At 44.6% G+C, this 10605-nt stretch overlaps 1 protein-coding gene across 1 annotated transcript; it reads right to left on the bottom strand.

Moving 5' to 3' along the window:
* Window positions 1-555: 555 nt before the first annotated feature.
* On the bottom strand, window positions 556-10388 carry LOC118228339 (E3 ubiquitin-protein transferase MAEA-like). The gene is made up of 9 exons (XM_035419795.1): window positions 10159-10388; window positions 7632-7814; window positions 6452-6655; window positions 4849-4971; window positions 4422-4498; window positions 3734-3842; window positions 3167-3300; window positions 2224-2419; window positions 556-1817 (listed from the first exon to the last, which is right to left on the bottom strand). Exons 1-9 carry the CDS (start codon window positions 10225-10227, stop codon window positions 1722-1724), a joined length of 1191 nt encoding a protein of 396 aa, XP_035275686.1. The 5' UTR covers window positions 10228-10388; the 3' UTR covers window positions 556-1721.
* Between the last annotated feature and the right edge of the window lie 217 nt (window positions 10389-10605).

Below are 10605 nucleotides of genomic sequence, written 5' to 3'. Positions count from 1 at the left end.
CCCCTCACCTGAACCATAAACCTCTAACAGTCCCCAATTCCCTCAACATATCGGTTAGACTTCATTTCAGCCATTACTAAAAATGAGATGCGAGGCCTTGGTTTCCCACAAAAACAACTCTTGGATAATGCCACACAAGTGCATTTGAAACACCGTGAAATGATAGTTTATAAATTTAAATACAATGAATAATTTTTCGATTATCATAGCTTGGAAATACCTTTGAATAAAAAGCCCTTTCCTGCACAAACCTGTGAGTGAGTTCCATATCTTTGGACAAAATTCTCACCATTAAGAGTGGTCTCCTTTGAGTGTACTTTGACATTAATAGTATGGATATAGCTTTGGGAAGTGGTCCTTAAAGATCTGATCAGGCCTGTGAGAACTGTCTTGTGCCAACAAAGCAATTAACAAGCACATATGCAATATTTTTGATTGTAAACAAAGCCCACAATGGGCATGATTATCATTTGTACATTGCTACACTAATGCATTGTACTCAGTCCACACCTGCTCAAACAAAGGTATCAATTATTGGAAAACCACACACAAATCTCAAAGACAGATTTTTTTTATTAAACAAACAAAAAAAACTGTTATAAGTCATTTTACACGAACAACCTTTCTCCTAGCTTGACAATATAAACATGCATAGGTAGTTTCTAAATATCCTACAGTTCAAACACCTCAAAGTACCTTTGCAATTGAGGAACAGGTAGCCTCCTCAGATAGAAAGAGAAGGAGAAGGAGGGAGGGAGGAAGGGAAGGGGGAGAAAGATTAGGAGGGAGTAAAGGAGTGAGAGAGAGTTAAAGAGAGGTATGGTGTGTGCAACAGCAGTGTCCAGCTCGAGCATCATTAAGTAATTCCATTTTATGGAACTTTTAGGGAAATAAACAAAAGAAAAATCACTCCACTCGTTTCAGTCCGTTTGTCTTGTGCTATGTATACGTCTTATAAAAAAACAGTGTTGTTGGTCAACACCAAAGAGGTCAGACTGTAGAGGGACTGACCTACTTCAAGATTAAAAAGGCAAAATTGCTCTGAAATGCGAAATCAGAGCCCTGTCACATGTAGCACAATGATTACTGTGCTTCAGTGCCACCACTTTATGCTATATGAACCAACGTTCAGTGTGTCAATCAAAATCCCCACAGTTTCCACTTGCTCCATGTCTCCATCTTCCAGGTCTTATTTGTCATTATAGCAACTATGGATGGAAGTGGGGTAGTTGCACCGGGAGGTAGGTATAAGCGGGGTATAGCCCATTTTACACTTTGAAACCAGACAATGGGCACTTACTGTGAAAGATGGTGGCACTGAGGGTAAATGCAGAGCGGTGGGTGGGGTGTTGCAGCAGGAGAAGGGTGAAGTTTGGCTTGTCAGCAGAAGGAACAGGGTAGGGTTTTGGGGGCATTTGCAGAAGGAGAAGGTAAAGGTTGTGGTAACTGCAAAGAGGTAGGGTATGAGCAGAAGGATAGAATGGAGTTTTGGGGTATTTTTAGAGGGATAGTGGTGAAAGTGGGCATTCTCAGAGGGACAGGCTGGAGGTGGACCATTTTCAAAGGGAGAAAGGTGGAGGTGGGCAGAGGGTAAGTAGGGCGGAGGCGTGTGCGTGTTGGGATTTGGTCACAGGGAATAACGGCATCGGTGTACAGCTCTCGAGGCCTCGGGTTAGCTGGCCATCAAACTCTGGGCCGCGCCTCCCCACACACCTCCGGCCTCACATGATGTACACCTTCTCGGCCTGGGAGAAGCTGAACACCTCTTTGGTTCTGGGACAGGTTATCTTGTCGTCTTGACGGATGGAGAGCAGAGACTGGGGAGCAGAAACGCACTGTCACCAGAAAGAGCAGAACAGAGACCAGCTGCCATTCTGCACACTCATAACAGACAAATGTGCTTAAATGACTTAACCGTTTAATATTTGTAAAATGGTAAGAAAATGTAAAATAAACTTTTTTTGTGTACATATCTTAAGGTACAAGATAGATATAAGTGAGATGGTTCCACAAAAATGTTATCTATGATATCTTATGCAATTTTTGCATTTAATGACAGTATATAACAGTCTGAAGTGATCAACTGAGATTGAGCATTTTACTTAAGTCAGGGGTCAGAGAAAGCAGGGGTCCCAGCATGGATCCGTGTGGGACACAGATTCCCATTACTGCACACACAGCAGACGGCATTCGGCTCATAGTGCAACGTTTTGCATTACTCACATTGTACCCGTACACGTAGCCGTTGGGCAGCATCATGGGCGGGTTGTTCTCGTTCATCACCTCTCCCGAGATCTTGCAGACCAGTCGGGAATTGGCGCAGTGGGCCATGGGCAGGGGCTGGGCCAGCTTGTTCAGTGACTTGCTGCACACGGGACAGTCTGCATTCTTGGAAGTGCCATCCTCCTTGTAGCATTGGCTGGAAGCAGTTTGGTTAAGGGGCATGGGCATAGGGACTGGCCGTCCTGCTCAGATATGTTTCACTGATAAATTATTTTCAATTTTCAATTATTAAATTTGATCACTGCTTTAGTAACGATCCTGTAAAATTAGGCCAATTTCCTAAATTGCAGGGTGAGCACGCATCCCTTTGAAAATAAACTTGTGGATGCTCTGGCAGCAAACACCAGCCACCAAAGACTTTTGGCAGTGGGTCTTAAACGCACGCTAGAGAAACAGCCAATTTGTTAGCATCAGCAGAAGGCAATCATTTTTGATGATGCCCCGTGAATTCATGGGCAGGCACTCCACACAGGGGATAGTTACATACATTCACTGGTGAAGCCCCTCTGTACCACATATGCAGTTGGGAATGAGACTACAGTGAGCACACTTAATTGGTAGCATTCTACACAGCCTACAGCTGTCAAAATTAAAGCATTTGTGACAGAAACTATAAGAAGTAATTGATACAGCACCACTATTCTCAGCTCCTGTAGCCTGTATTGAAAGGGGGACTCATTTTTCCCTTGAAGATACGCATGTCACCTCAGCCTCAAAGCACAAAAAGACACGAAAATTCAACAAATTACGCATTATAAAACAAACAGGATGTTTAGTTTTAAAAAAGGCAGTTTAAGACCGGGGTAACACGGATGTGTCTCAGGTGCGTTGACTGGTGAAACGCTCAATAGAAGCATGTGCGCAGCAACTGTTGTGAGGATACGGGGTTTTTATAGCGGACAGCCCAGCCTGGAGCGTGATGGTGAAGACCGAGTTGTTCCCCAGCTGGTGCAGCCTGTAGTTGTCGTACCTAAACTGCTGGATCAGCATCTTCCACCGCGCCGGGTCCAGGAGGTCCTACCAGAACAGGGACATACCAGATCAGCAGGCTGCTCTTCTCAGTTAACTCATACCCCTTTCATAACAAATGCAAGAGTTTCTAGAACTATTCCTACAGCTGAGTCAGCCTAGTAGCCAGAAACTGGTGATTTTGAAGATAAAGATCCTTTTCAGGCTCACTCAGGCTTTGTAAATATTTACATACAAAGGTAAATATGCAAGGACCGTACAACAGAATATTTATTGCCATTCGTAACAGTATTTTTATTTGGTGCTGCATGAATTGACCGTCTTCTGCCCTGTTATGCTTCTACTGTTGGGCGGCTGTTGCAAGTACTTGCCAGGGGACTGCAGAAAACAAATTAGCCTATAGCTAATTACATTACATGCTATTCAGTTATCCAGAGCGACGTACAGAAGTGGAGAACATCAGTGAATACAGCACTGTTACCTTGTAGGGGGAGATGTGAGTGTCTGAAGGGAACGCTAACATCCCCATCGCCTGCCGCACCTCATCCAACTGCCCGCCCTCCGCTTGGCTAAAGTGCTTCCGAGCATGCCTGAGATGTTTAAAAAAAAAAATTAATAAAGGACGTTACTTAGCAACAAATGTCTTTTTTTCCCCCTGCAGTGTTGTTGAAGGTAGCTGGAGCGTGAGCTAAATCCCTGTCATCAAATAACGTAATTATTAGTGCTGCAACTGGCAATTTAAACAAAAATAGCCAAGCCACTATATTTAAAACAAGTGCAAGGAAAGCTATACTTATCTGCTTACGAGGACACATTCGGACATTTGTAGGGGTCAGTGCTCTGAGAGCAGCTCTATTAATCATGTTCTTTTCCCAGACTTGTTTACATCTCCCATATGCTAAAACTACTGAAATGAATGTGCTTTTCCTAAACCACTCAGAAAACAGAGAAATAGCTGTGGCAGGTTTGTGAAAGCCAATTACGCGAGTGATTATTGCTCATCTGACAAATCCATCCGCTTCCAGAGCACAATGACTGTCAAAAATACACAATTTCCTTTAGGCATGTGTGGAGAGCATTCTTCCATAGTGCCGACAGCCCCTGAGAGTGTGCTGCCTGGTAAAGGGAGTGTTGGGGGAGAAGCTGAGCTGGGGTATAGCGCCCCCTACCTGACGCCGTCCATCCGCTTGTTCTGCCGGATGAGCTCAATGAACTCCTGAATACGCAGACTGAACTCCAGACAGCTCTGAAAGAGGAGCACATAAATATGCAACTAAACACATAAGTGAATACACACAGAGAAATAGACCACGTGAGACTGCACGCTCCCTTCCTCACACAGATAAAAGAGTACCATATCAACTGAAATCCCCTTGGTAATCTTGGATAGTCGGCCAAGTAATGTGTGGTAAATAAATATTATCTATTCTAACTACTCCTATTATTATGCAAATAATTGAGTAATGTTACAACGACTGAACTACCCAAGGCCTACACAAATTCAGAAGGCTGAGAGGGCCCATAGCGTTGTGGACTATAACGTGTGATCGTCATGCAATGTTCCCTGTCACTCAGACACGGGGTTAGGGCTTATACCTTCATTTTGCGGAGGCGGGACTTGTTGTCATGGCACCAGGCAAGGCAAGTAGCAGTTTCCTGTCGCTCCAGAGACTCCTCCACCTCTTTGGCAGTGAGGAACATCTCAATGTTGACCAGGTCCTAAGGAACACAGGGCAGGCCAGTAGCAGTAAAGTTAAGGGGGCCATGACACAGGAACAAGCAGCTATAGTAGAGGAAGCTAACGACACCAACACCCAATATACTATATACAGGCATTTAGCAGATGCTCTAATTTTACACAGCTCACATTTGTTCTTTTTTTGGTTCGTTTTAAAAACAATCAATTTAGACCGCAGTATATTTACGAAAGCAATTGAGGTTAAGTACTTTGCTTAAGCATACAACAGCTGCACCTCACCTGGGACCTGGACCCATAAACTCTATGAGTTACAGTCCCCATTCCCTAATCACTACGCTACACTGCTGCCTGTGCCACACTGGTCGCTACAAACAGCCGGCTAATAACCTTTGTGGGACCCGCACACTAAATACACTCAGGCTATATATCTCATACTCGTAGCAGTGAGGCAATGTTTATATTGTATTTTAGGAACGTGCCCCCTTTGGTGGACTGCATCTGTATATCTATACCACAGAACAGAAATTTACAATCCCAGGTCTAGGGATGCAGCAGGTTCTTCTCGTTCTTTGGCTTTAAGAACATAAAGCAGCCTTGTCCCCTAACTTAAGCAATGAAGTGGTAAAAGTAACCAGTATAAATCCAGTGATTTAAATTTTTTAAAAAGATAATCGCTGGAATGGGTCTTTAAATTCGAGCGCTCAAGTGCTCCAGCCGGGATTTAAACCCGACATTCTCGTGGCAGGTTCAAACAGGCTCAGGCAAGCCGCAGCGGAACCACGGCCAGAGACAAAGCAGTTCTGACGACAGAGATGCTTTCCCTGTGATCAGGCATTCGTTCACTAGCGTAGTTCCTCTCCTCTGATCTTACAGGAACCTCGCAGTAAAAACTAGAGCAGGGGTCAGCAAACTTAGTTGTGTGCACCCAGTGCATCTGCACGTTTTCTTTAACAGCAAATCTCTTAGTCAGTTAAGGTTGCTGAAAATAGGTAGTCTCAATAATTTTAGCCTTAAGCTTATTTAAACACAATGCACGATTGCTTATCTCTTCAGACAACACACTGATCCTGTATAAAGTGAGTGTCTCTTTGCTCTTGCACAAAGTGCTGAAGTGAAGTCTATGTGCCTGCTAAGCCAACTTTCCCATTTTATTCAACATGCATTTAATCAGTTCAAAAGGGATTCTACAGGAATCATTTACCATGCAGAACATCACAGAAAATTACATCTTGCATTGATCCGATTGACTGGGATGTGGATATGGAGCATTTATTCTTCAAGGCATGCATAGCCATTTGTGACATAATGCAGCCTTATATGGGCAAACCATTAGGCGTTAAAAGTCTATAAGACATGTTTATTACAATTCTGAGGTGGCAACTATAGTTATTATGAAATCTATGGTCTCCAGGACCGAGTCTGGGAAGCCCTGAATTACAGCACCACGCTGGGCTCTGAATAGTGGGATATTTCCCCCCCCCCCCCCCCCCCCCCCCCCACCTCGATGCCGCTCTGCCGCGCCAGCTTGACGGCGGTGTTGTAGTAGCCGCAGCGCAGCAGGTGCTCCACCATCATGCGGTCCATGCGCTTCCGCTTCCAGGCGCCGGCTGCCGCCGGCTGGTCGCCGCTGTGCTCCTTCAGGTGCTCGATGCGCCGCTTGCACAGCTTGGCGCTCTCGTCCTCCGCCTGAATCGACTCGGCCGCCTGAACAGGGCGGCCACAGGGAACACTGCTGTGAGGACAAGCCCCCCCTGGGAAGACTTACACAAGGATGTGCCCAAATGGAACACTGCTGCAAAGCCCTGCCCACATGGAACACTCCCTGCAAAGCCCAGCCCACATGGAGCACTCCCTGCAAGGCCCTGCCCACATGGAACACTCCCTGCAAGGCCCTGCCCACAAGGAACAATGCTGCGAGGCCCTGCCCACATGGAACACTCCTGCAAAGCCCTGCCCACATGGAACACTCCTGCAAAGCCCTGCTCACTACGGTTGGGCGATTGCATGAATATATCAGGAATCGTCAGTAGGCTGAAACCATCGCTGGTGTATTTTTTTTCCCACATAAAGTATCACACAATGAAAAAAATGCCCCACTTACGGCTTGCAGCAGTGAGTGAAAAGAAGCAGCTGGCTGATAGGGCATGTTTAGGAGGAGAACTGTGATCTGTGTACACACTCCCGAGCTGGCAGCAGGAGCCGCATGTTTGTAAATACTTCACATATTCAACATTCCAAATTTGGGTGAGATCAGAAATGCCAGATTAATTTTTTTTAAAAGATAAAATAAATGTCAAAAGTAGGCCACAATGTGGAGCCACACCACTGAGAAGCCGCCTCCCCCCGCCCTGCAGGATGAATAGATTTGCGATCACCAACTACAGGGGGGACGTGGCCGATAGGAAAATTTTGACATATCGCCCAACCCTACTGCCGACTGGGAACACTGTGAACAGTACATACTCACACACTTATAGGAAGTAAGGACCCACCCACAGGGAACACTTATATGAGAAAAAACACATAGGGAACACTCCTGGGATGAGGCACCCACAACAAATACCATGAAAGACGCTCCCACAAGGAACGACCTTGAAGCCATGTCAAAAAATGCAGAGCTTCAACAGGAAGTGTTTCCTGGGGAGTTTTACTTCATGCTTTGGGCCTCTTTCCAGCTCACCTTCCTCTTGAGAGCGCTGAGCTTCTCCACCACGCCATCCAACAGGGACACCACTGAGTCCACCACCGGGAAGCTGCTCAAGGTTTTCTCCAACTCCGCCACAGCCATGGTCACATGACTCGTCTCGCGGTCGATGTTCTTCTGCGCGGCCCGGAAGCGCTTGTTCAGCGTCTCGTAGGGCACCTGCGGACACGCATGCTTACTGTAATGCGGAGACTACCTCAGAACCTCATTTGAATAAATTAAAAGCATCAAATCTACCTCTGTGCTTTTCGGTACAGCACTGTTCACACCCACTGCTCCATCAGACCAAGGTCCAGTTAATCCTTCTTAGAGCAGGCATTAAAAACCCTTGTAAACACAGCTTAGCAGTTTAACAGTGCCATTAGCGGCACCCGACTAGAGATGGCTAGAGGCTAGAGATCCTCTGAACTCATCTCCTATCATGCTTTGTGGCATTTACAATAAGCATACAACAGGATAAAGGAGACATAATTGTTTACAGTTCATCCCAACTAGAACATGGCTGTGTGTGATGTTTATGGATCGCTAGATTGTCATTATTGATTGAGCAGCTTTCTTCTAATCATGGAAAGGTTACGCAAATCTCACCCTTCTCCAAATACGACATTTCTAAAATGTGCGTACACAAACACACTGTAATGGCAGGTGCAATCATTTAAAGCTGCAGTTCAAGTTTCAACCCAGAAAATGTAACATTAAGCATTTAATAAGCCTGAACCGTACAAGACACCACACATTGCTCTGATTTATTAATTCATCCAACATCCCATTCACAGGTAAATAAAAACCTTGAATGTGTGGGGGTAACCTGACAATAATAAAACAGAAGAATTCAGCCACATATGCACACCAGTATCTTTTTGCTTATGCCTACAATTCTCCTCCATGTGGCTGTCCATCTTACACAAGGCCAAGATGGTAACAGACACCATACCAAGAAGGAACCCCAAACTGCAGAGGCCCTGTCCCTCTCAGACCAACACCCGAGCTGACATGTTCCAGTCAGTCTGGCAGAGAACTCTATGACATCAATGCCCACACACTCCAACTTCTCACTGCATGCATTTTGCAGTGGGAGCCAAAAGAGAGACAGGGTTCAGTGTTGATTTTTCCACTCTCAGCTGTGTTTGCTCTTTGCGTGGCCTTGAGTTGACCCATTTCTCTCTTATCAAGCAGCTGTGGTACAATCAAACTTCAAAAAGGCTCAGTGTGCTGGTTGGGTAAAACAAATTTCACAGATAGCAGGAATACCTGCACAAAAACCGACCAATGCACTGTCACTGGGTCCTCGGTATCGTTATCAGATTAATTGGGTCCGACAAGAAACGGAATTTGACCGATTTATTGCACTGAAAACGAATTAGTGTGCTTGTACGGCAAAACAAAGGGCCAAATTAAATAAAATAATTTAGGATACATTGGGTATCATTGCTTTGGAATAAAGCTAGTCTAATTTGTATGAGCTAAGACAGCCAATATTGTTCGTTGTAACGTGCCCTCATTTTGAGATCAATATTTTCAGGCCTAGATTTTACGAGTTTTAATTAACGACTTTGTGCTTTGTGTGAATGAGTAACTAGGCATTTCTGTGCGTTTAAAACGTATTTGTTCAGATACAAATATACTGAAATGTATATTTGTATCTGAACAAACTCGGCCATTGCATCGTGCGTAGTTAAAGAGGCATACAGTCAACTAGAACAGGCAATTACAATATCTAAAGCAAGGCTAGCCGCTTACTGGAGTTATGAAACAGCAGTAGCTAGCTAAGGTCGAATTGCATCTGCATCCAGGCCAGTTTGCCAAGGCAAGCACAGCAAATAGCTCCTATACCATAGCTGGCTAGCTATCACGACGCCAACTTGCTGACAAACGATCTTTGCTTGTTTTCGATGAAGATTCGTAAACTATTCTTAGCCAAAATTACGTTAAGCATAAATTCATCGTTATCTAGCTATCCATCAAACATCAACCGACACCACTCTGATTTAACTAACGAACGCCTGGCGAAAATGTTAAGCAGGACAATGTCGACAGCAGCACATTTCTCGATATGTACTATTAAGTAAGTGTGTTAACAGGTTAAAACGCAAGCCATAAAGAAACCAAGCACGCAAACAGGGTGGCCAGCCAGCGTCGAGCAAGTGCCATTTGCTCGACAAACGATCAACCAGAAATGATGTGAATGCATGCTATAAAACAAGCTATAATGCAGTCACTCGTTGTAATTAATAAGTAGCTCGCAATATAACTAGATTAACTTCCTCGTGTGCTGGATTGATTATCGTTTACTGGCTAGTAGACAGCTAATCTTGATCAAAACAAGTCTGCCTGTGTAGCTGATTCGTTCTAGCCAGCTAATGTTTTCCCCGCACCAAGACAGCGAGCATTTGTCCACAAACATAATCAATCGGTTTCATCCGTATTCTGACACTTCTGTGGCTTAATTATTGCTTCGCGGGCTAGTAAGACAATTTCCTATATTTAAAAACAAAAATCACACCTTTAAAGTTGGATACTCTTGGACTTTCAGTGCCATGGAGAGTTGAGCAGCTGATTCCTGCACCGCCATCTTCCTTTGGGGAAAAATGCTTCAAAGGGCGACAACTAGCAAGAGATGCTAGAACTAAGATAGTTGACTGTCACCAGCATGAGCATTTTTGACGCGTCTATGTCTATGTGCGCGCAACACAGACCTGTATCGTCCGCAAGAACGGGACATCTGGCTTGGAGGATCTGTGTTTCAGATAGAAAACATTGCAAAGCATCATGGGTAGCATTCCTGTTCTGTTGTGTAAAAAACGTGTTTTTCTGAGGGATTATCTTCCAAACATAAAACCAGACTGGTGGTCAAAATAATATGCCGTGAAATTATATAATTTTTTATTCGGGTAAGGAATACAATTATTCGAGAAAAGGAATACAATTAAATACAGTTCAATAAAAGTCG

Source organism: Anguilla anguilla, chromosome 5 (assembly GCF_013347855.1).
Source record: "Anguilla anguilla isolate fAngAng1 chromosome 5, fAngAng1.pri, whole genome shotgun sequence".
Lineage (NCBI taxonomy): Eukaryota > Metazoa > Chordata > Actinopteri > Anguilliformes > Anguillidae > Anguilla > Anguilla anguilla.
The sequence above is the reverse complement of the archived record's forward strand: the minus strand, read 5'-3'. Positions and strand labels throughout refer to the sequence as shown.

Bases quoted from the DNA above. Each gene is read 5' to 3' on its own strand.
- LOC118228339 (XM_035419795.1), bottom strand. From the start codon at position 10,227: ATGGCGGTGCAGGAATCAGCTGCTCAACTCTCCATGGCACTGAAAGTC. The intron at 4,972-6,451 runs GTGGGGGGGGGG...TGTGTTCCTTAG, and splicing joins CGCGGCAGAGCGGCATCGAG to GACCTGGTCAACATTGAGAT. The intron at 1,818-2,223 runs GTGAGTAATGCA...TCTGCTCCCCAG, and splicing joins GCTACGTGTACGGGTACAAT to TCTCTGCTCTCCATCCGTCA.